General features: G+C 50.7%; 2 protein-coding genes across 2 annotated transcripts; one reads left to right on the top strand and one right to left on the bottom strand.

Moving 5' to 3' along the window:
- The first annotated feature begins 15,188 nt into the window (after nucleotides 1–15,188).
- Nucleotides 15,189–23,552, top strand: TGME49_316900 (Sas10 C-terminal domain-containing protein). The gene is made up of 11 exons (XM_002364803.2): nucleotides 15,189–16,128; nucleotides 16,703–16,825; nucleotides 17,210–17,499; nucleotides 17,837–18,088; nucleotides 18,323–18,557; nucleotides 19,093–19,301; nucleotides 20,061–20,310; nucleotides 20,944–21,268; nucleotides 21,757–21,995; nucleotides 22,312–22,427; nucleotides 22,876–23,552. The coding sequence occupies exons 1-11, from the start codon at nucleotides 15,864–15,866 to the stop codon at nucleotides 22,972–22,974; spliced, it is 2,403 nt and encodes an 800-aa protein (XP_002364844.1). The 5' UTR covers nucleotides 15,189–15,863; the 3' UTR covers nucleotides 22,975–23,552.
- Nucleotides 23,553–23,723: 171 nt separating this feature from the next.
- TGME49_316890 (hypothetical protein) lies at nucleotides 23,724–25,216 on the bottom strand (the record flags this gene model as incomplete). The annotated part of the gene is made up of 1 exon (XM_002364802.2): nucleotides 23,724–25,216. The coding sequence occupies one exon, from the start codon at nucleotides 25,214–25,216 to the stop codon at nucleotides 23,993–23,995; it is 1,224 nt and encodes a 407-aa protein (XP_002364843.1). The 3' UTR covers nucleotides 23,724–23,992.
- Between the last annotated feature and the right edge of the window lie 282 nt (nucleotides 25,217–25,498).

Below are 25,498 nucleotides of genomic sequence, written 5' to 3'. Positions count from 1 at the left end.
TGGCTCGCGCCCCCGCAGACAGCGAAGCGGGGATAAAAAAAACCAAAAAAAAATCAAAAAAAAAATCAAAAAAAAAATCAAATAAAACCAAAAACAAGCTTCGCTCCCCTTCCTGCTTGCAGCCCCAGCCCAGGTCGAACCCCATACTTGGATTCTTCCTCCGAACGGAGCCACTGACTCTGTCTCCCGCTTTCGGCCTCATCTCCAGTCTTCGTTTCTCTACGCCGCCCTCTCCAGTCCTCGTTTCTCTACGGCGCCGCCCCAAGCGTCACACAAAGCAAAGGGTCCTGGCGCCTCTATCGCATTCGGCTTTCTTGTTTCGAGCCGTCAGAAACAGCCAAGTAGGAACCCTCTTCTCTTCCCCCTTCCGTCCAATCCAGCCACCGCCTACCTGTCCCTCGCCCTGTTCTCCAGTTCTGATCCTTCTCCGGCTCCCCGCCTTTGTATCGCCATCCACTTCTCATCTTTCGTGGTCTCAAGGACAGGCTCAGAGGCGATTTAACAGAAAAAAAGCATTCCTGGTCCGCTGACTCGCGCCCCCGCAGACAGCGAAGCCGGAATAAAAAAAAACAAAAAAAATCAAAAAAAAAATCAAAAAAAAAATCAAAAAAAACCAAAAACAAGCTTCTCTCCCCTTCCTGCTTGCAGCCCCAGCCCAGGTCGAACCCCATACTTGGATTCTTTCTCCGAACGGAGCCACTGACTCTGTCTCCCGCTTTCGGCCTCATCTCCAGTCTTCGTTTCTCTACGCCGCCCTCTCCAGTCCTCGTTTCTCTACGGCGCCGCCCCAAGCGTCACACAAAGCAAAGGGTCCTGGCGCCTCTATCGCATTCGGCTTTCTTGTTTCGAGCCGTCAGAAACAGCCAAGTAGGAACCCTCTTCTCTTCCCCCTTCCGTCCAATCCAGCCACCGCCTACCTGTCCCTCGCCCTGTTCTCCAGTTCTGATCCTTCTCCGGCTCCCCGCCTTTGTATCGCCATCCACTTCTCATCTTTCGTGGTCTCAAGGACAGGCTCAGAGGCGATTTAACAGAAAAAAAGCATTCCTGGTCCGCTGACTCGCGCCCCCGCAGACAGCGAAGCCGGAATAAAAAAAAACAAAAAAAATCAAAAAAAAAATCAAAAAAAAAATCAAAAAAAACCAAAAACAAGCTTCTCTCCCCTTCCTGCTTGCAGCCCCAGCCCAGGTCGAACCCCATACTTGGATTCTTTCTCCGAACGGAGCCACTGACTCTGTCTCCCGCTTTCGGCCTCATCTCCAGTCTTCGTTTCTCTACGGCGCCGCCCCAAGCGTCACACAAAGCAAAGGGTCCTGGCGCCTCTATCGCATTCGGCTTTCTTGTTTCGAGCCGTCAGAAACAGCCAAGTCGGAACCCTCTTCTCTTCCCCCTTCCGTCCAATCCAGCCACCGCCTACCTGTCCCTCGCCCTGTTCTCCAGTTCTGATCCTTCTCCGGCTCCCCGCCTTTGTATCGCCATCCACTTCTCATCTTTCGTGGTCTCAAGGACAGGCTCAGAGGCGATTTAACAGAAAAAAAGCATTCCTGGTCCGCTGACTCGCGCCCCCGCAGACAGCGAAGCCGGAATAAAAAAAACAAAAAAAATCAAAAAAAAAATCAAATAAAACCAAAAACAAGCTTCGCTCCCCTTCCTGCTTGCAGCCCCAGCCCAGGTCGAACCCCATACTTGGATTCTTCCTCCGAACGGAGCCACTGACTCTGTCTCCCGCTTTCGGCCTCATCTCCAGTCTTCGTTTCTCTACGCCGCCCTCTCCAGTCCTCGTTTCTCTACGGCGCCGCCCCAAGCGTCACACAAAGCAAAGGGTCCTGGCGCCTCTATCGCATTCGGCTTTCTTGTTTCGAGCCGTCAGAAACAGCCAAGTAGGAACCCTCTTCTCTTCCCCCTTCCGTCCAATCCAGCCACCGCCTACCTGTCCCTCGCCCTGTTCTCCAGTTCTGATCCTTCTCCGGCTCCCCGCCTTTGTATCGCCATCCACTTCTCATCTTTCGTGGTCTCAAGGACAGGCTCAGAGGCGATTTAACAGAAAAAAAGCATTCCTGGTCCGCTGACTCGCGCCCCCGCAGACAGCGAAGCCGGAATAAAAAAAAACAAAAAAAATCAAAAAAAAAATCAAAAAAAACCAAAAACAAGCTTCTCTCCCCTTCCTGCTTGCAGCCCCAGCCCAGGTCGAACCCCATACTTGGATTCTTTCTCCGAACGGAGCCACTGACTCTGTCTCCCGCTTTCGGCCTCATCTCCAGTCTTCGTTTCTTCACGGCGCCGCCCCAAGCGTCACACAAAGCAAAGGGTCCTGGCGCCTCTATCGCATTCGGCTTTCTTGTTTCGAGCCGTCAGAAACAGCCAAGTCGGAACCCTCTTCTCTTCCCCCTTCCGTCCAATCCAGCCACCGCCTACCTGTCCCTCGCCCTGTTCTCCAGTTCTGATCCTTCTCCGGCTCCCCGCCTTTGTATCGCCATCCACTTCTCATCTTTCGTGGTCTCAAGGACAGGCTCAGAGGCGATTTAACAGAAAAAAAGCATTCCTGGTCCGCTGACTCGCGCCCCAGCAGACAGCGAAGCCGGAATAAAAAAAACAAAAAAAATCAAAAAAAAAATCAAATAAAACCAAAAACAAGCTTCGCTCCCCTTCCTGCTTGCAGCCCCAGCCCAGGTCGAACCCCATACTTGGATTCTTCCTCCGAACGGAGCCACTGACTCTGTCTCCCGCTTTCGGCCTCATCTCCAGTCTTCGTTTCTCTACGCCGCCCTCTCCAGTCCTCGTTTCTCTACGGCGCCGCCCCAAGCGTCACACAAAGCAAAGGGTCCTGGCGCCTCTATCGCATTCGGCTTTCTTGTTTCGAGCCGTCAGAAACAGCCAAGTCGGAACCCTCTTCTCTTCCCCCTTCCGTCCAATCCAGCGACCGCCTACCTGTCCCTCGCCCTGTTCTCCAGTTCTGATCCTTCTCCGGCTCCCCGCCTTTGTATCGCCATCCACTTCTCATCTTTCGTGGTCTCAAGGACAGGCTCAGAGGCGATTTAACAGAAAAAAAGCATTCCGAGTCCGCTGACTCGCGCCCCAGCAGACAGCGAAGCCGGAATGAAAAAAACAAAAAAAATCAAAAAAAAATCAAAACAAATATCAAAAAAAACCAAAAAAAAAGCTTCTCTCCCCTTCCTGCTTGCATCCCCAGCCCAGGTCGAACCCCATACTTGGATTCTTCCTCCGAACGGAGCCACTGACTCTGTCTCCCGCTTTCGGCCTCATCTCCAGTCTTCGTTTCTCTACGCCGCCCTCTCCAGTCTTCGTTTCTCTACGCCGCCCTCTCCAGTCCTCGTTTCTCTACGGCGCCGCCCCAAGCGTCACACAAAGCAAAGGGTCCTGGCGCCTCTATCGCATTCGGCTTTCTTGTTTCGAGCCGTCAGAAACAGCCAAGTCGGAACCCTCTTCTCTTCCCCCTTCCGTCCAATCCAGCGACCGCCTACCTGTACCTGGCCGTGTTGCCTAGTTCTGATTCCTCTCAGAAGCAAGCATTCTCCATTCAGAGAACGACTGAACCTTTTTTTCGTTTGGCATTCCCATGAATCGGGACAGTCAGCCTCCCGCCCACACTTTGGCTGGTCCGTTGGCCCTAATTCCATGTCCCGTATTATTAATTCTCTCCATGAACCCCGCACACGGAGTGAAACTGGCATGTGGCATTGGGTTCCTCTGTTAAACTATTGTAGAACTGCTCTCTGCCTCGACGTACGTCTCTTCGTGTCCCCCAAAAGGGAGAAGGACTGTTTTTGTTGGTATGCTCAAGTCGTTATAGCCCTCTTCGTTGATTGAGTCGTTTGGCTCGCTGCCATCATTCGCAGGAGAAAAGATTGCCTTTGCAGTAAAAGACATCGCAGCCGCGCTAGGTGCTTCCACCACAAACACGTACTGCGACATGTCAGCATCATGTCATCCAAACTATTTAGCTTCACTGCGTAATATGTTCATTGCCGCGTTACCTCTCTTACTGGATGTCAAACTCAACAGACCATCAATGAGACCATGCCTGGCGCGAAGACCAGGTCACAGTCTGCATCACGCGTTGCATTTCCTGTTGGGCGTTATGTAGCTAGTCTTCTCCGCATATGCTGACCCATAACGTACGTGTACGCTTCAGCATTTCAGGGGCAGGTTGAAAGCAAACCGAACAGATCTGGATTGCAAGAAACCGAAAAGAGGACGAGTAGACACAGGACGGCTGAAATGGTGGAAACTAGACTGGATTTGCAGCACGCACCGTGATACTGGTGTAAGGCATCTAAGACCCCGTTGTTTGAAAGGGAGACACACAAGCCGGAATTTAAAGGTGCTGATGTGTGTCTGCCTTCGTTGGCGTGTATAAAAAGGATGGAGAGTTGGCCGTCTTGAGCAATGCATTGGAACCACAGTTTAGGAGATGGACATTCTCACATACACTAGAACAGACTGCTAGATATTGAGGGTGACTGTTTCCCGTCTCGACAGTGCGCGCCCTTTTGTCCACCACTGCCCGTGCAGCTTCGTTTTTCAGGAATGCCTTGGAATACGGCAATTGCTAAAAACAAAGCAGATCGTCACATAGAGCTTAATTAGGCGGCCCACACGTAACAGATGGACAGTGACAGATGGAACTCGACGTATAGCTGTATCTGCATGTAAAACTCTGAGAAATATGCTTTGACTAGAAGAAACGGTGTGCGACAGCAGACAGCTGCTGTGGCAAGGTGATCATAATACCTGGAAGACCTGGTCGAAGTCACACGTACACAGGCGAAGCCACCGCGACGGGGCTACAGCTTTTCAAACAAAGGCACTCCGTCTTGCATAGAATTGCGTTAGAGCAACGAGCCGACATGGAGGTGGTGCTACAAACCGAAGCCCCAGGAAGTTATCTTCTAACATATATGACCAAGTATCACCTTACATGCACAGATGCACGAAAATAATCAGTGTACGGTTTTGACTCAGTTGATTCTTCAGTTCATGTGAAGGAGTCTTTTTTTTACAGCTTGTACGCTTGCATTCAGGAGTGCGTATGTGATACAGTCAACCATATTCAACCATGTTCTTTATGCTTGCTGTACACCACGACCTGCTGGACTGCTTGAAAGAGGTAGCGTCGCCGATATTCAGCATCGTGCTAGTGTTCAGGGTTGCTTGGATAATTTCTTGTCGTACTGAAATCCAAACCTTGTAGCTGTCGTACGGATTCCAGCTGGTGGTAATAAGTGTGCTCAAGGCCACGGTTGCGCAAGAAGTGCCCCACGAAAAAAGGTGATATTGTATCGCTGCATCCGAGACCAGAGAACAGATAGAATCCAAAGAGTGCCGATGGCAAAGGGGGCTACAGTTGTCTAGAATCTCAGGTACCGGTACTCGATTAATGAGGTCATCGAACTGCTGCGATGCAAGGAATGAGAAAACGTGTAGCCTTGCACACAGGATGAATGTCGCTTATCGAGCTTGTCGAGTAAGAGCACCTACCGGGTACGCGATCATCCTATGTAAACAAATACCTATTCACACAGGTTTTGACACAGGAATTGATCTCTAATCAGCATTTGGTTGTTTAAGGCTCGATTCCAAGACAATAATCCTGCATAAGTCAGTGCAACCATAACTTGTCATCACCAACCCCGCTAGGTGCAATTACTTTGTTCACCGCTTGACATGGTATAAACGAGGTTTCAGGACCGGTAAAAAAGATGAGGCTCTGCGATGGTCCGCAGGCAGCCCTGCATGCGTTGACACCTTTTCCCGAAAAGAACAGATGCCGTCCCCAGTGTTGGAAAGTGCAGCACTCTCCTGCCCTCGCAACAGGTCGGTGAAGCCGTTATTCAAAACGTTTACCTGTAACCACCTAGAACAACCTGTGCGTGGGAAACAGAGCCTCTGGACAATTGGCACACGGCACATCATCCATTGGCATCCAGGGCTGGTGGCCACGGTAATTTATGACGTTCGCTCTACTTGTCTGCTGAACTGCGCATTGTATTGTGGGGGATTCGGCTCCATCGCTGACGCCGGTACAGCAGCGGCTTTTCGGTCACGCCATTACCTCTCGTGTTCCACACGCCTAAACGGCGTTGTAGTGCAACGTACGTCAAAGCGCGAGTAACGGTTGTTTCGATAGAAACCATCAGCAAAGCCCATGGACTCAGCTAAGAATTCTTCCCCCTACAACAGGTAACATGCCTGCGTTTGCTTGACAGGGAGAAGCGCCGTCGAACATGGGTTCTGTCATTTTTCACCGATATTGCCTGAACACACGACAAGCTGTTGCCAGCGTAACCTTTTGACAATATCTGATGACATCGGCACATGCCGAGAAGGGCCTCTTCAATACATGTCCATACGGCGGACTAGGTACATTGATTGGGAATTGCGATTCGCTTCCCTTGAACCGCGGTTTGTCGATCGAGCGCCCGCTGAGGCGATGAAATTGAGCAGGGACGCAACGCCCGTGCCTCTCAGACGCAGACCACCCCTTGTGTTGCTACGGCTGTAGCTGAGCTGGTTCATGAACGTATCACTGTATACGCCGTATTGGCGACAGATGTTGTGGCTGAGAAAAAAGTCCCTGGACACTGGATCCGACAATGCTGCCCGTGGTGCACGAGGAGCCTTCTGCTCCCTTTACAAAGACCCAGCGAAGCTGCCTAGCACAAATCAGAAACATGCACGAGAAGGCACTCCGTCGCGGTTCCCCGAATGAGTGGTTGAGTCCTGGTGGTAACCGAAACGGAGCGGCTGCTGACTCTCCACCGTGACGGCCAAAGTGATAGTGGATGTCGGCTAGCGAATCAATGGCAGCGCAACCACAGCGAAAGACTGTTTGCGCCGTTTGGTACGTTGACATTGACGAACTCAGCTCCGAGAACTGGAGGTGCGTCCGACGTGTGCGGGCTAGACAGGGCATCATGAACGGAGGCCGCGTAGCACGATACGAGGTGACCAGATCTGCCGAATAGTACACCCAGAGCATTAGATCCTTTGCGCAGAGGCGATCGTGCTGGTAAAAGCCTGAAACAGAGACACGGTCGCATATCCGCTCTTGCGCCAAAGACGCGCGCTCGAACAAACGTACAACTGAAAGTGAACCCATTGCGTATCGATGACCAGGGGTATTACTCAACAAGACCTTTGCAAAAGAGAGATAGGCGGGAGTTGTTCTTGTTCTCAAGGCTCTCCCGTTAAACGGCAACACGCCAGCGCACGGAGAACGAAACCGAGAAAAGCCAAGTCACTGTCCTCTCGATGTCGAACGTGCTTTGAAAGGATATAGCGGGAACCGACCGCCAGAAGCCAACAGCCTACTCGGTGGGGCCAGTGAGCCGGCGACGTCGGCGGCGGGTGAGAGACTGCCTCACGGCCAAGAGATTCGCGTTGTCTTGTTTGTCGAATGAACAGGCTCGGTACTCTTCCGTACTAGACAGGTGTCAACCGGCACTGTTCACCTGGACCCAGAGAGAAAGTAGAACATCTGATCAGTGGTCCCCTCACGGCACCCAAACGAATTAATGAAAGGACGGATATCCCTCACAGGTTGATTGCTGTCGCCGGATGGCCTCCACAAAAAAACAAGTGTCGTCTGCTAGTCCAGCCGACAGCGTTGGCAAGCCTGAGGCAGCTCGGCGTCGGTAACGGCTCACCGGGGGTTCTTTTGCGAAGAGGCTAGTGCACGAACTGCGTTTGTGCGATATAGCAGAATACGATTGCCTTCTAGCAACACTCTGTACCGGATTATTTCCCGCAGCTGTCGACACAAAAACGCGATTCCACTCCTTAGCGTCGCGGCAGTTTTCTTCCGCACACGTAGAGCTGGAACTGCTGCATCTTACAGGCGACGGAATATAAGTCACGCTCCACGTGTTGCACTACCAGCTCCTGCTGATCCAGCCCCAACTTCGAGAATTCGTGCTGCGTGCCTCGGTCGCTACGGAATTCCAACGCCATTGTTACCGCTGGTGTGCCAGATTATCTAGTGAACGGCTCAGGTTCACCTCACGGCGTCGGCACGAAAGCAGGCTCCGGCTTCTCTCTGGCCCTCTTGCGATTTCGTATGCGCCGAAATTCCTCAGTGTTGTATTGTTGGTGATCTCAACGTTATCGGTCCCGATCAAGCGCACAAATGATGAGTCGCGTGGGAGAAGGCTGCCTCGATGCACGACGACAACAAGAGGCTTCACACCTTGAGCCGAACCCGCCACTCGGTGTACTCGAGATACGAACAGAGTAACGACTCGATGCAGAGGCTTCAAAGTCGAAGGCGTTCATTCGAAGCCCGCTTCGTGAGCTACCAGGTCAGTGAGGAATTGGTGCCGCAATGGCGTTCGACGGCCAGCGCGAGGCGACGCCCCAAAAGTCGTTAATCAGAACTCCCGATTTTTGGGAAATTGTTTCAGACGTTGGTAGACACGATACCTCGTCCGTGATCGCCGGCTTGGTTTTCAATGTATCTAGTCGTTCGGTAACGCTCCGATGCGCCCGAGAGTAACGAACTCCGGCCTCGGTTTCGGCGGCTGCACACTCGTGTGAGTAATCCGTGACCTTACATCGTGGCGTGATACAGGCAATCACAATGTGATTGCGTGTGCCATGGCTGAGACATCGACGGAACGCGTGACAAAGCGGAGTGGGCCGATGCGGCGCGATTCGGACAGAAGCCTCAGACGCTAAGCCGTTTTTGAGACCAGCCGAGGTTTCCCCGTCCGAGCTTTCGGGTTCGTGTTCGACGTGTCAGGTGCAGTCCTTGCGCATCCGCAGCCTCAGGCCACCGGACGTTCGTGATCACACCGCTGCGGGAAAAAAGTGCATGAACTTGGGTTGGCAGCTCTTTCGACCCGCTCTCCGCGCAAGTCAGATTAAGAGTTTTTATGCAATTCGGAAATACGCCGCCCGGCAGTGGTGTAAGGCGACCATGCGCAACGCTTTCGTGCACATCCGCTGCACTCGCACAATGTTTCGCGCGCTGCGTGCGGCGACGTTGCAGAACACACCAGGGCGGTCGATGCTGCGAAAGACCAATGGCCACCATACCATGGAAATTCGAGGCAGAGTCTTGCGCTAAGGACATCGACAATTTGCCGAGATTGGTCAGTAGCCCACCACCAAATACTGACCAAAGGCTTCTGTAGATGCGGCATGAGCAAGAGAGCTATGAAATGAACGGGACGCCAACAGCAGAATTACAAAATCACCAAAAAGGGACGAGGCCTGCCGATGCTTTTTCGGAATTTTCGTCGCCTGGCAATGCGAAAACTAATTGACGACAGCCGCTGCTGACCGCTTTTTCCTGCCACATTATATCAGCTCAACTACTTTTTGCTCTGTTTGTGAGACAAGAAAAGAACAACAAGTTCGACAGGATGAGACCGCAGCAAGCGATGTGATGCGCTGACGGGTCTCGAGTGGTGGCAAACTTATGCGGACCTTCGAAATCGTCCAGACGTGAAGACAAGTGCACAGTGCTGTCCAAAAAGTACTTTTCAACCGAGTCTTACACGAAATGTCTTGGCACTGGGTGATGGCCTGTCATGTCGGCGACAGCCCTAGTCGCCATCCGCTGACTTCCCGAAAACCGCGGCTTTCGTAAACGGGCCTCCGCGATTTCGGACTGTCTTTTTTCGCTAATCGAAGATATCTCAGGGTGATTTGAGGATACGGTCAATAATGACTGCGGATCGCTCGGTATCTGCTCAGCATCGCTCACCGAAGGCGAAGGCTCTTCGTCGCCATTAATTATCATTTGTAGGAATCAGTGCTGATGATTGGCTTCCGGCAAGAGCTTCATCTTTCCGTGGAAATGGCGGTTCATGCGGGCGGTGTACTCATCACAAGACCCCTACAGAATTTGCCACGCGCTAAGGAAGTGAGTATGGACAAATAGTGAGCGCCCTGGAATGAGACGCGGTTGTGTCTGAAGAAATTGTGCTCTCAATGCAGCAGCAAGGGAAGGCTTACTTAGCTTCGTAGTTGTGAATCCCCGACCATCATAGTTTATCGCCGACTGTAGCGACCTGTCTAGAGGCCATCCCAGCGTACTAGATAATGACCACGGCTTGGTCGATGGCCTCATGCGGTTTTTGGTCACTACAGGTCGCTGTAGGTCCATGTCCTACCTTTTTAACTGCTGTCTGGGGCTTCATCGGCTCAAGCTGGATCGTTCTTTCACGTGTTTCTTTTAGCTCAAAACTGCCGAAATGAGGCGCGCACCCGTCACTACTGCTTACAGAATCTCCTTCAGTCTCCTGCGCAGAACGACTCCTTTGGCTTCCTGGTACAGGCGGGTTCGCACAACAGCAGAAGAGAAATCGTTCAGATTGTGTTCAATTGTGTACCATGCAACGTCGGGCTGTCCCGAATTCCTTTCTCCACGGTGGCTTCGTCTGTTACGAATTTCTTTTTCTCTTGATGGATTAGACTAGCTCCATTCTCTGGATATATCACACTCAGTTGTTCCAGACCGTGTTCTCCAATACATGGGCCTGGTCACGTTTCGTGCTATATACCAATTGACGGTAGCGTTTGGCCGGAGAAGAGGTTGTGGAAAAAATCGCCGCTTTTTGACTTCGCAGCAGTTCTGGAGCGTGGGCTTGCGGCGCCCCTGTTCCCTGCTCACAAATTCAATGAACTCTGTGGTCATGGAACGTGTGCTCTCACATGTCTCGGACAATCAAGGTCCCTTAGTCAAGGGAGGTTCGATCTCATTGTTCGTTGTGTCCATTGAAGAACACCAGGCATCGGTTGTCGCTATCTCGTTCCAAATCCAGCTCAACTATTGCATCCGATTGAATGTGTGCATCATAAAACCCAGGGCATTTGACCAACTCGGCCGCAGCTGTCGCACGCTTGTTCTCATTCTCTGGTCAATAAAACCAGCGCAGCGAAAAAGCACTCTTGCGTGAGCCTCGCAATGCCGAATGATTTTATCTCTCTATTCGATCAAGGAGCTTCAGGCTTAGAATTCTGTCACTATTGCGCGAGATTTCGGTCCGATTCGCAGACGCAAGGTAGCGTCAGAAAAGATAAACGGTTCCTCACAGCATACCCCATCATGTGGCGACAATTTAGGTGGCATATACGAGGACTTCGGTGAATAAGCGTCATTTCAGCGGGATGCACCGGGCCTCGAATGTGAAGATACTCCTCGATTGAATTCAACAACTGTGGCCACCCAGCGAACTCAGTTCTCTGCGATATTCCCCAGGACACACATGCTTGATTCCAGCGGGTTGAAAGAGCAACGAAGCAGTGGATCAAGACTCACAGGTGGAACCATGAAAATGGCTCAGAACCCTTTCAAATCAAGGCGCCATCGACCCTGGCGAACTAGTGGATCCATCGTAACCTCAACGAGTTACATCGCGGCGCCCTGTTGTGTTTCCCATTATGGCAGTTCGAATTATTTTGAAATTGATTTCTCGAACGTTTCTGCACATAAGGATTGGAATCTCCATAATGTGTTCCCGCTACGAATAGCAGCCCGAGTGTTTATGGATCCGCTGGCTGGTGACATCTGCGCCTCAGCTGTAGATCAGCTTGACAGGTGTTCTCGCAGACTGTGCCACCTCCTGACGAACCAGAAAAAAAAACGCTACAAGTGGTTCCACTTATGGAGAAGTCTTGCCTGTCGACGATCATCACTGAAAACATTTGCCCAGTCAAGACCGCCTGGGGAACCCTCTGAGCGGTAACGACTCCGGTTGCCTTTTTCGCCAGGCTGTTTCTCCTGTGGCCGCCTGTACTGCGCGACTGGCAGGACATCAGTTAACTTCAATTGGATACCAGTCTCGTAGGGAGACTCCCGAAGACACTGAATCCGCATACCCTGGCAAATGGGGTATGTACAATCCTTTTCTAGGGAGAGTATCCAACGAGATTAAAATCTGCTTTTAAGATCGTGAACGAGTTTTTCCAGCCGATCGAACGTTTACTGTGTTTGTATTAGTAACTCAATACATCTCCTGCTGGATTCGGTAGTAGACTAGGTGTTGGGGTCCATTCGTTTAATTTCAGAGACCCGTGACACCTTTTACTTCCTCGGCGTTCTCAGCTATCATGCTCCGGATTCAGGAAGGATACGACAACCGCTTATGCTCTTGGAGTAAAATCCTCAGGCACGGACTGGCATAAGTGTACCTTCTGAATACGTTATGGTACCAGAGAATGTCAAGGGTGTCGATTGGCGAACTAAGAGTGCAGCACTGATGTGTAATGTGTTCGTTGGAATCTTGGTAATGTAGCTGGAGGTAATCGGGTTATCTCAGAGAAAGTTTGTTGTAGCGTAGCTAACCCTGCAATATCAGTTTCAAAGAAAAGGCGCTTACGCTACGCGTGAGGTTTTACACAGTGACATGAAGACTGTCGCACATGGGCAGTCTGATGCCGATACAATATCACTGCATTCTTCAGAATTCTCTTGGGTTTGAACTATGCCATTTTGCGGCTGGCTCCCGAGAGGAGCTTACGCGAGTAGTAGCACTCAGTGCCAAAGAACCTGTCGTTCTCTTGAATAGTTAAACCCGGCTATGGAAGCATCGTGATAACGTGGGTGGCTGCATGCCGCCGAAGGAGCAGGAAAATAGATGGCTTCGGTTCCTTCCATGGCGTCCGGCACCAGCGTCCGAATTCATGGCAGCCGATACCCGACCATAAATCCGAGTTCGAAGTATACGGAGCCAACCAGGAAAATTTCTGCTTCATAAAATTTCTGCTTCACTGATCTCTCGTTTTTAGTGCTTCCTTGGCCCCAATACTGCCGCCGTTCGCTTCCTTCGAAGTGTGTATTATCGATGATACCTCGTAAGGAATTCCTTAGAGGATCTATGTGGAGACAGCTCAACACAAGCTTCAGCTGCATCATTGTAGTGCTATCCAAGCTGAAAAACACTGACTGTGACATTTATACCACAAGGCCGTTCCATGGGCGTATACGGCTCTTTGCACATGATCTCACGGTAGCCGTCAAGAACGCGGATTAGAGACCACCTGGAAAACTGGAAAATCGGAAAAACCCGAACAACAGGGGAGCGTAAGTTTTTTGTCTCGATGTTCTATCGTGCTCTTTCCGAAAGAGGCCGATTGACTCAAGTGTGGAATATATGATACGAAGAATGTTAACAAGCTTACAGGCAGTGCTAAGCTGTTTGAAGGTACCGGTGGCAAGCCGCCGGAGCAGCCCTAGTGCATTTTTTCTAGACAGAATGAGGCTATGCCTCAAAACGATATTGAGCACTAGAGCCATCGATTTCTGATTCTACATCGAATGCTCTGCTATTCTCGTGATTATAATCACACATACTGATGTCTACAATGAATTTCCATTGCTTGGAGACAGTTGTGTAAATCGTCGTTCCTTTCTTGAAGAAGACACCTGGGCTGCGGCGTCTCGTTTTGTCCTCGTGGTGAAAGACGGTAGTGTAAGCCTTTTCAGAATGCGGTCATGCGGTGACCGCTCGGCATACCAAGCGCGTAGGATCGTCGAGTTCAGTGGTGTGCTCCTGGCGGAAACAGTCCACCCTGTAAAAAAAGGGCTTCCTCAACTTAGTCTGAGGGGTCAATTCACTGCCTCACCCCCGCATCATGGTGCTCGCACGTTTTTGGCTCCATGCCGGTTGTCATGCACTGGACTGCAGCATCGCATATTGTGACTGAAAGTCGTGGAAGCATTGGTTTGTTGACCACGGGCATGCACTTCGAACAGCGTCATGTCCCACCGCAGAACATTTCTTTTGCCAGTCTCTCCACAATCGGCATTCTGCTCTTGATGCTATGTTTGCCGTCATTGCTTCTTCATATGACGACCTGTGCTTCAACGAATCGATAACATCCCACGGTCCGAAAGACTTAGGAAGAGGTTGGCGGCATGCGGCTCGGACAGCAGAATGCAACGGCCTTCCTGATGGAGATGGAGGCTCCCGGTCAGAGCTAGTGTGGATAGTCCGGGAGGCGGTGGAGTGTGATGAAACTCAGGAGGACGCCCCAATTCAAGCACATACAATGCTTTTGTACGAGCTGCCTCTCCCTGGTGGAATTATGTCATTTGGACAGAAGGCTAACTCCTGCACTTCAACAGGACGCGACTGCCTCAAGTGTTCCTATATAGTTTTTTTCCTTTGACGTGAATGACTACCCATTGTGGTGCATGGGGCAGGTGTTGCCGAGTTATCGCACGGTTCAAAGCATCGTCTGCTCCGGCTAATGTTGGATCTGACAAGGTACGCCAGGTATGCGACAGGATCCGTTGATAATGCTAGAGCCTGTAACTCATCAGTAGATGGCTTTAATAGCCAATAGGAAGAAGGACGTGAGACGAATATGGGAGGAATATGGAAGTTACAGAGGATGCTTTCCTTACTAAGACCTGCGCGAACGTTGGTATCCTGTAGCTACTACTACTAGTATTAGCATCACGGAGTCGTCAGAGCTATCCGTCTTTTCATACTTACAGAGTTCGCGCTTGACAAATTTTCAGTTTAACAGTCGTTTATAGTAATGGAGGAACACGGTGCTAAAGGGTCTGCATCCGAATTTCGGACCTGCTTATTGCTGTGTGGGGAAACTCCCGAACTCCACATTGCTCCAGGACTGTCGCTCGTTCACAAAGCGACAGAGTTTATTTAGAATCAGCAGGAAATTGTGTCCCGAGAGGAACAATGAAGCAAGATGGTCACAAGATGCCTTGTTTTCTGTGCTCGCCAGCATGCCAAACCCTTAACCTGCAGAGACAAAACCATAGATAACGAGCGCGTTGTAGCTTAGTGGACCAACAATCGCGTTCAGCATCAGCGAAGGGCAGCTGGTAACAAGGATCTAGGTGGAACGGTGGATAGAGGTCACAAATAGAAAATGCATATTGTTTGAGTTAAGCCAAATCATCATTCGCAACTGGTCAGTTCGCAACCCATCTGGTGTTGTATCAGTAGTGTCACACGCCGCCACTTCAAGGAAACAGTTAATGCGTCGCGCTACACCCACTCTGTCGCCTCCTCCATCATTAAAGTGTCTTTTATCGTTGAACGCAGTAAGAATTGACAGTGTCCGGTGCGGTTTGCCGGCCTGGTGAACCTAGCAACACATGAAACCTGAACTCGTAGTCTTGCCGGCTCTGTGCATGCGCGTCTGTCAACATGCGGCAGCAATTCCGCTGATTTCTTCTCTGTTGGTCGCTGTCTTTTACTCTCGTGTAATCGCCACCATGACAGGTACGAAGCCCCCAGTTTTTTATTGCTCTCTTCAGTTTCTTTCTCCTGTGTATGAAAGTTTGGGTTTTCTAGCCGTTAACTCCTTCATTTTGCGCTTCCTTGTCGTGGCTGTCGAGCCCCACATGCAGCGATCGGGCTGTTGTGACTCGGTATGTAACTTCAGCGGTTAGTGACTTTTTTTCGATTTGCTTCCAGGCTTTCCTGCTCGGGGTCTGTCTAAACCACTCCTGAAGTCATTGTAGCTGTCGTGACCCCGGTGGAGACATCTCGTTCCGAGTTTCCGTTTGTGACGGCTGACGCATGCAGGGGCTGCCATGCTGGGGCCGCGAGCTGCTTACCTGTTGAACAGCATTTTCCCCTTCTCTGTAACTCACTCCAACAACAACTTTCACCACATTCTTTTCGATTCTTTAGGTGGTTTCTCTTCCGGGCAAAACTCGCATCATTCCCTTGTCTGCTGTAAGGCGCTCCATCGTTACCCGTTATAACCTAGCGGGGCATATCTTGTGTCAGACCCACTCAGGGTCACGAGCACTTGAGCTTTGGTCTTTCAGCGGAGAAAAAGCGGGAAGAAAGGTGACTGCATACTCTGTTTCAAATCATAATTCAACTCCCGCTTTTGTCGTCGGTTTCTAGCTCATCGCGATGGCACGCCTGGGTGCCGCGCGCCGCCCAGGCCCTGCTGGGAAAAACGACAAGCGGGGGAACCGTTCGCGCGGTTCTACGGCTCTTCACCTACCAGCCAAATTTTCAAAAAATGTAAAGAAAGGCACACTGTTTGAGACGGAGGCGGACCAGTTTGGTCTCGATGAAGTGGAAGAGTCTTACCGCTGTAGGGAACGCCGCAAGCTCGGCGGGAGCGGCTCCGCCGCAGAAGAGTTCATTCGTCTTGGCGACAAAGGTGACGATGGTAAGCCGAACACAGGGCTCTGATCTGTTATTTTTGAGTCATTCACCTCTTTCATTAAAGCCTAGACCCTGTACCAGGGGCAAAACCACTTTCGTCTATCTTTTGTGTTTTTGCGGGGGTTCTGGAGGCGACGGCAACGTGAGAGACTCGCGCGTCTGCGGTATTTTTTCTGTAATTAAAAAAATGAGAGTAGAGTATTGGTCAAATGATGTCAGAACCTTCCGTCAACCTTCTGGGTGGGACATCGACTTTTCAAGAAGACGAATTCTGGACGACTCCCACAGGTCGTCTGACCCTAAGCACGCAGTGAGCGAAGTATCTATCGGATTCTTTACAAACAGTGCGAGATTTGTACAAATGGCCGGAAAACATCCCTAATTTAGGTGGTTGGTACAGAAGACATTGTATTGTAATTCAGACACAAGCTAAGGTGTCGTTGGTCGAGCTGTATCCCGAATCGTAGATTGTCAAGGGTGTTCCCTACCTGCCTTCTCTCGGGAGCTGACAGGTCCATGGAATGATGCCAGTGTGGAGTTTTGACGACTTGTTCACTCCATTCGGGCGTTTTGAACAGAGAGCGATGAAGAGCACGAACGCCGACTCATGGGACTCGAGGGTGCAGAGGATGCACTAGATGACGACGATCAAGAACTGGAAGAGGAAGAAGAGGACGCGGAGGAAGATGAGGAAGAAGCAGGTACGACGATACACAAGCGGGTGCAGTGCGAACGATAACGCGTCTCTTTCGAAGCAAATCCAGTGTCTTCCTTCTCTCCATTAGAGGTCTGTGTTGGCCATGCGTTTGTAACCTCAAGTCATTGCTACCGAGTTTTACCTTCACGATTTCCCTTGAAACGGCTGTGACTGTAACTGGAATGGAGAAAATGGCTTAACGCTGCGAGGCGCCCGGAGGGTAAAGTCACGAGAAACATAGGCGGGTTGGGACACACGTGGTAAAGACGCTTCCTGGGTATCAATATTTGCTTTTTAGAGGTCCCTCACTCTTCAAAGACAAAGGCAAATGTACAACAACTCGCCACTTACACCAGGTTTGTGACAATTTCCTGTCTGGGGACCGCAGAAGATGAAGTGGGCGCGCGAACAGCTTGGGGACGGTCGGCGAAGGCCTTCTACGCCGACGAGGACGAAGAGGAGGAAGCGGAGTCGGCAGAAGAGGAAGAAAATATGCGCATGCGGGAAGAAGAAGCGCGCCAGATTGAAGAGGAAGAAGAAGTGGAGGGATTGGACGAAGATGACTTCGGATTGTCGAGCCTAGCGGAAGCCGCGCGGGGTCAGCGGAAGGCAGGTGCGTCGACGAGAACGCCTGACGAAGACACATCCGAAGATGATGAATCTGAGGGAAGTGATCAGGTAAGGAGTCGATTGAAACGCACCGAAGGCGGGGCCAAATACTCGTGGTGGGGTGCCACCCTTCGCAAAATGAGGTCCTCAAATCCGCCGTTTCCGGCCAATTTCTGTGACTGCTTAAACCGGAAGCATCTGTCATTAACGAGGGGGGACCATAAAAGACAACTTCAAGCATTGCAGCTATACCTGCAGGATTTCGTGAACATTTCAACTGCAGGTACAGGGTATGTCAAGAGTCTGGACATCTCAAACAGATATTCTTTGTCGGGCGTGGCTGGGAAAGGGTAACCTACCTGCGTTGCACACTCGTCGTCTCGTTGGAACAGATTTTCTTTCGCAGGAGTTGCATTCAATACTGAGTGGATTCGAGGCGGCCTCCTCTCGGGCCAAAGAGACAGCGCATGTTCATCTCCTACTGTCCTCCTCGGAGTTCCAAGCTCTGTCGGAGCAGGAACGCCAGAAGATTCTGACGGAGGAACACCCGGAATTGCAGAGCCTGTTGGACCAGCTGAAGACGTCCCTGCAGGACGTACGAGGCACGGTGCGGCCGCTGCTTCGAAAAGCCAAGTGCCGACAACTCATCACGAAGGAGGTGAGACGAGCAACTGAACGAGAAGGCAGACACAAACAAAAGAACTGTGGCCGGCGTCTGTACACTGGGAAGCGGTCACAGGATCTCGCGTCTCTCCGGTGTTTGCTTCTGCTGAGCTGTTGTTGGCATCGCGCAGACCGAACCTGCAGCTCTTGTCTGGTCACCAGTGAATCCTGTGTCTCAACTCTAAGCTTCTCCATTTGCGCTATCGCTCCGTTTGCCTGCGTTCTCCAGGGGCTGTCGTTTTTGGACACGAAAAACCAACTGCTGGTGGCGTATTTGACTTACCTGAGCTACTACGTTCTTCTGAAGACCCACGGCATCCCCGTCACGGACCATCCTGTGATCGAGAGACTCGTGGAGGTGCGCCTGTTGCTGGAGAAACTGAAACCAATCGACGACAGGCTTCGGCTGCAGATCAACCGCCTACTGCAGCTAGCGAAGGAAAAGAACGTCACAGATGTGGAAGGTACGTTTTTTGTGAAGAGAGAAGTTGAGCAGAAGAGTGGGATAGAAACTGCGGAGATAAGGACGCCTATGCGTGTCAAAGGGAAGGCTGGAGGACAGAGAACGAACAGCTGAGCACGTGCGTTTTCTCTGCCCCCACGGGAGCGTTTGTAGAAAATACTAAATCGATCACAAGAGGTCGACCAGAGTAGCGGATACCGTTAGGGCCGCCGTGGGTGCGTGCAGGTCGCTAACATCATTGAAACAAGCTAGTCAGTACCAGGAAACTGTTTATCTTTGAGTAAATGCAAAGGTAAATTACGTAAGCTGTTCTCGAATGCGCATGCACCACTCGTGGACACTCGTCGTTTCTTGTTGCAGATGGACCATTGGAGACATCACCTTTTCCTTGTGACCAGCGACGTGCTTGCTCGAGAGCGGCGCAGCATTGGCTCTTCCAAAACAACCTGGCTTTCTTTGTTTTTTTGCTTGGCTTGGAAAAGCCTGTCGAGAGTGGAGTGTGGGCTGCCATCGCCATGCGACGATGTTCTGCTCAGGTGACGAAGACGTGGCTGCTGCCCGACCTCGTCCCGACCTTCTCTTGGGTGTCGGCGAGGAGAGACATGATGGAGAAGCTTCCACAGAAGAGGAAGAAGACAGCGAGAAACCCAAAGGAAAGAAGGCGAACAAGGCAGACGACGATGAGGGCACTCAGTTGTACAAGCCCCCGAAAATCCTAGCTATGGAGTACCACGCTGAAGATCAGGTAAGCGATATCTGCGTCCGCAGCTCGCCTTGAAGCGACATTCATATGCACTCTGTCTTGTCTGCAGATAACTTCCTGCTCGTATCTGGAGTTGCGCCCTCGTCTCGAGCTTCCACAGGAGTTGGTGCTTCGTGTCTTCGTCTGCTACCCCCCCTCCATTATTGCCTGTCAACTTTCCTCAATATGTGCATGCATGTGACCCTCCTTGCGTCGGAGCCTTTGTAGGCGTTTGGTCTGGTTCGAAGTTTCTGCCTCTTCGTGAACGCTGTCTACCTTTTTCTCATGTTTTTTTTGGCTCCCCGTACCCCTCTATAATGTGTCCACACACACCCTTCGGCATCTCGAAATCGTTCGTGTCGTCATTGCCCAGCGAGCTTCCCTGCGCAGCTCGCACAACGCATGCATATACTCATCTGTGCTTGTGTCTGTTTATTTACGCGGACTTTCATGTCCGTTTTCCTCCCGGAACGAGGATCAGAATCGCAATAAATTCGTGCACTTCCAATTTTGAGAGGCGTTTGGAAACAGCCTGTTATCCCTAGCACCATTTCCTCCGTGAAGGTGAAAGATAAATCACAGAGAGCTAGTCAGGGCCTCCAACAAATATCAGAAGAAATTAATTAACGCTGAAATGCGTGTGTCGAATCTGGAGCTAGCTGGAAATGGCACTTTTCATACGTTCTGCGGGAGGCAGGATCAGGTGTAGGAGACCTCTTGTAATTTGATATTTTTCCATCAGTCGTTTCTCTGGTTCACCAGGTCAACAAAGTGAAGGCCAAGGCAGAGCGAGAATTGCGCCGAGCCGCGGAGCGCCTGAAGCGAAGCGAGTTGGTGCGTGCAGTTCGCGAAGAAGTTGGCGATGCTCCAGAGGAAGTCGGCCTCGAACAATGGATCCAAGTCCAGCAAAGTCGTCTAGGTTCGGCAGCCTCAATTGCCAAGCAGCGCGCTCGAGAAGCCTTTGAAGAAGAAAACATGGTCCGCCTGTCCATGTCGAAGAAAGACAGGAAAGGTGAGTACATGCACAGCGTGATTTCCTGTCTATTTTAAGTGATAAAGTTCGCCGTATCGAGTTGGCCACTACTTGGTGGAAGGAGTTGAATTTGGGTTTGGATTCAAATATTCTAGGACACCAATCTTATTTTGGTTGTTGGAGGCGCCTTAGTTCCACCACGGCGGGTATGTAAGCGTTTCTCGCGGTATGCTCTTCATATCCAAGTCGGCGTGCACCCTAGTATCCGGATTTTGTGTTTTAGTCTCGGGGGGCTTGTCTCTCCAGTGGATTGTGTGTTGGAACTAGAACCTGTATGTTACTTATTTGGTTTGTCCTCTCCACCGTTTTAGTGCTAGTATTTTCCTTCCCCACTTTGATTGGTGGATTGATATTTGGTCCTATTCGATTTGCATTTAATTCGAAATTCTCTGACTGCATGGTTTGTAGATTGTGCATCGTATCACCTTCTAATGAGAATACACTGTTCTGGCACTTCTCCGTTGCTTTTGCTCGTTTTTTTCGTATTTTTTCTCTTCTGGGCTTCCCGCGAGTCTCCGCCGCACAACAATCGGTGTCGCCGGATGTTCCCTTGACACGTCCTCGAGAAATAAGACTTCACGTCTGTTCTGTGTTGCCTTGCTTTCTTTGCAGAGCGGCAAATGTCCAAGAAGCTGGAGGAACACCAGAGACGGATGACGGTGGGAACGACATTGGGTGAATTGACCGCATTTTCAGAGTCGACACTGGATGCGTTGGGAGACGACGAGGAGGACCCAACTCTCGGCCGCGCTAACAAAAGCAAGAAGAAGCAGAAAAATGCTCTGAACGCTTATCTGAATGCCGCCAAGCAGGCCTCTGAGACAGCACGGAGGGCGGAGGCGGCTCTCCAGGCCGACCGCGCAATTCTGTCGAGACAGGAAAACCAAAAAACGTTGTCTTTCAATCTGATGCTCAACAAGCAGAAGAAAGACCAGGGGTACGGCACTTTTCGCGACTACAAAGTGAAGGGGAAAATAGCAGAGACGGCGTTGGAGGATAAAGTGCGTGCTGTGGGGTCCCGTGTAGCGTGTCAGTTTTGTATGCGTCATCTGCGCAGGAACACAAGTGGCTTTTCCTTATTAAGGTCTACCGATGATGTTGATCTGTAAGCAGAAAGTGGTGACGATTTTGTGCCAATCCATATTGGGGGCTCGGAAGGCGTTATATTAACCAGGGGGGACAGTCTAATCACTGTGATATGCCTTTTACGGAGTTGCAGAGGGCGACTAGTATATAAAACTCTGTGTTGTATTGGCTTTGTGGAGATCTTCGTGGTAACGGGAAAAGCCAATGTATTCTTCGCCTGACGATGTGCGTTTCACTCTTAGGTTGCTTGGAAGTTAATTAGCCAGGTGCTTTTCTGTGCGTCGTGTTTTTGGGTGTGGAGCCGTTTGAACGTCTTGCTTCTGCACTTTTTTCTCTCAGCAGGCAAGTGGAAGACGACGGCGAGTTTGAGGATGTGCTTTCCGGGAAAGCAAGGAAAGGAAAGAGAATGGAAGAGAGCGAAGCCCGGGCCGAGGCGCCGTATCGTGAAGAAGATCTTGACGCTTTTGATGAGCTGCTTGAAACTCAGAAGATCCGCAAGACTGCGAAGAAGAAGCAGATGGTAGAGCGGGCCAAGGCATTCATCCCGAGTGTTCCCGAAGCGGTCGACGGCCAGAGAGGTAAGGAAACATTGCGCGTGTCAAATGCAGTAAGTTTTTTCTCCAAAGCATAGCAGTACACGAGTCTCAACTACGGACTACATGGATTTTTCAGCCATACATACTGAAAGTGAGTTGCGCTCCCCCGGTATCTGTATGTGTATGTATGCATGTAGGTACGTATGTAGGTTTGCATGTATGTATGCAATTAATTGGATGTGACATTATGCATCATGTGTGCACGAATGACATATCTAGATGCACAGTTTTGAGGGCTTGTGCCTATTTGTATGTGCACTGAGTTTCTGCGACTGGTGCCCTTTGAATGCTTTTCCAGCAACGACGCGCCAAATCTTGAAGAACAAGGGTTTGACTCGGAAGAGGAAGAAGTTCGAAGGAAACGCCCGAGTCCACAACAGAATGAAGTTCGAAAGCAAGATGAAGAAACTGAAGGTATGTACAGAACACAACAAAGGAGGACCGTTTGCGTGTTTCTGGCGTTAAGCTATTCAGAATGCCCCTCTCTTCTATCTTTGTCTGAGACTGCCTGCTTGTCTGATCCTGTCTCTCTGCCGTTGCCCGTCTCTCTATACGTGTGTCTATTTTCTATCGATATTACGCCTATCCTATGGATACACGCCCGCATTATGCATTGGCACCATCCGCGGAGTCTGTGACCAAGTTAGTCAACAGGAAGAACTGTTTATCATCACAAATACGTATGCCATAACGTAGACATTAACATATGGGATATTCGCATGCGGTGTTCACCATATGTGAGGGCTTGTAATACCAATGGGTGTCTGGTATGTGAAGACTGCACCTCCAGATGTAACTTCAGACGTAAGCACAGGTGCTGGCAATGTTTCTCTTCTGTTCCCGTGTGCGTGTGCCTTCTCAGACGATTCGACCACCAGGGCGCGAAGTGGAGGGCGATTCGTACATGGGAGAGGAATCTGGAATTCGGACAAATCTCAAAAAGTCACGGACCTTGTCGTAATGTCGTTGTCATGGTCTTTTGTTGTTGGTTACCACCGTTTACCTCACTGCATATTGATTCACCTGCTTGCATGTTTATACGGTGACAAACAAACGCGTATTTTCATCACCCGTCACTTAACCGCGCTTCGTTTCTTAATTAACTCGCCATTGGAGTATCTTTCTGCTAGGTATACATTCAGACTTGGTAAGCGGTTTTCTTCGCAATGTCTCTTGTTCAGCTTCTCCCTTTCGAAGAGAGCATTCACCTGTTATTGCTAGTAAACAGGAAATCGGGTGATCAGTGTATTCACGAAACTGCATCGTTAAGTGTTACATACTGCACTGGCGGCTTCACAGAAGCTGATCGCTTCTCACTTTTTTTAGAAACAGATGTGAGTAGGGTAAACCTTGAGTGAGCTTTTTATTTCGTGCACAGTAAGCAGCGTGAACAGCTCCGCACGGTGTTGCACGGGGATCCGGCGTAAGAACCAGGAAAGCTCGTAGTTCGATGAAGCCCACAGGCTGTCTGAACCCAGTGTAGTAGGTGGGAGGTCACCGGGCCTTTGGTACAAGAATCGTCACAGCACCGTCTGCCTTTTTCGGTGGGCATAATTGCAGTGACCTGTAAACAGGCCTAGGCAGGGTGGATGCAGAGATGGCGTACAGCAGATTCGGGCAAGAGATACTACTGCAATATTCCGTTTGTTCCCTTTGCCTCTACGCATAGGATTGTAGCTGCGTTCGTATAGTACATGTGACAGTCCCTCCGCGACGCATTTAGCCACTAATACTTAAAAAGCGAATAGGCACTATGGCCCCACACGTCCTGGAAATGTGTCCTGAGAGTTTGCTTAAAAGCGACAGTATCCCACCATTGTTGCTGAGAGGGGAAGACCTGTTCTGGTGACCCCATGCGTAGCAACACACGCTGCACTGGATCCGACCACAGACTCCTTTAAGACGTACACAACCTCTTCATATGAAGTCGGACTGTTTCATGTTGGTACAACAGCTATCTGATACACCTGATGAACCCATTACTCGGTTGATTTGTAAGGCTCCAACTTTGCGGATGCTGTGTAGTCAACTTTGTCAGGAAGCACGACAACCATCGTGGTTCCTACAAAGTCACCGTTTCGAAGAGTCTGGACGACCTCGTCGTCTGCTGCGTTTTCCTTCGTTTCCTCCGAGGCCTTTTCCTGCCGCCTTGCTGCATCGCGTTCTTCGTCTGTGGTGTACCCATCCCATCCAACGTTGAGAAGAGCAATGACTCGATACATGATGCTTTCCCCGTGGTCTGGCAGTTTCGCACAAAGAAGTGCAGTCAAAGGGACTTCTTCCTTGTACCACTTCGTGAGGTCCGAGGTAAAAACTGCGACAGCTTGCGGCTCGTCCTCATCAGTGCTGATGTCATCCATGCGTACCGTCAAATATGTCGGTTTCGGCAGGTTTGCTGGGTCAAGCTCTGACGGAAAAGTAACCGATACCTCCGTAGCAACACCCACGAGTCCTTCATCTTTAACGCTAGAAAAGTTGCACGAAGCGTCGTACTTGGACTTTGCTGGTTTTCTGTGGCCAGCACCTGACGCACCTTCAGAGCTTCCGTCCTCAACTGTTTGCTCCATAGTCACAACAGGAAACATGCGAACACGCACATTGCTATACTCGTCAATTCCAGATTCGACCTCTGTCAAGCCAACGTAACTTTCCAGCCGCGAGGTCCCGCCCTCTACGTGCATGCGGCCCAGGTTTAAGTGTGCGTGTAGCCCGTACTGAGTGACGTTCCTGTTGTCGGGTATCTTTGCACAGAACGCATACGGGAGAGGCTGTCCTCGCACGTACGCACTCGTGGTATTCGTGTGGTAGACGAAAAGGATTGGCCGATCTTCCATCTCGTCTGTGGTAGCGTCCTGCACCTCAATCGTAAGCGAAGTCGATTTCGGAAGAGATTCAGGAAAATTCTGTTCTCTCCACACCATGTTTCCATTGAATGACACGGCCACGAAGCCAGTACCAACGTGATCAGCGTCGCACTCGTCCAAAGATGGTCCGTTCATCTTCTCTGAGGGGTATGGCAGCAGACTGTCATTCACAACAATTGTCGCTGACGCTTCCTCCGTTAGGTCCACGGAGACATCGTTGGCTGGTTTTTCCGCACTGGAGGGCTTCTGCGCTGACCCGGATGTCGGGGCGCCGCAACCGGGGTGCGCAGCCAGCAACAACAGGGCCGCTGTAAGCAGCTGATGAAGTCGACTCATCATTTCCACAGAAGTTGCCTGACGTTGTATTCGAATTATCAGTTTCGCTATAGGTCCTGCTGACCCAACAGGAAGGCATGTGCCTTTCTGTAAAGACTCTGAGCGACACCAGACAGACAACAAACGACAGCAAAAAGCCTACGCTCCGGCTCGTACGGCTTGAATGGAGCAATTTCACTAATGCAGCTTCAGTTTGTGATGGAGGAATTTGTGAGGGCGGAAGGGCAATCCTTAAATGTTTCGAACAATGAAACCCACACTAGTCTTTGTGAGAATCTCGCACTG

The sequence above is a fragment of the Toxoplasma gondii genome, chromosome XI, assembly GCF_000006565.2.
Source record: "Toxoplasma gondii ME49 chromosome XI, whole genome shotgun sequence".
Classification (NCBI taxonomy): Eukaryota; Apicomplexa; class Conoidasida; order Eucoccidiorida; family Sarcocystidae; genus Toxoplasma; species Toxoplasma gondii.
Note: the sequence above shows the minus strand (reverse complement) of the source record. Positions and strands in the feature narration are given on the sequence as shown.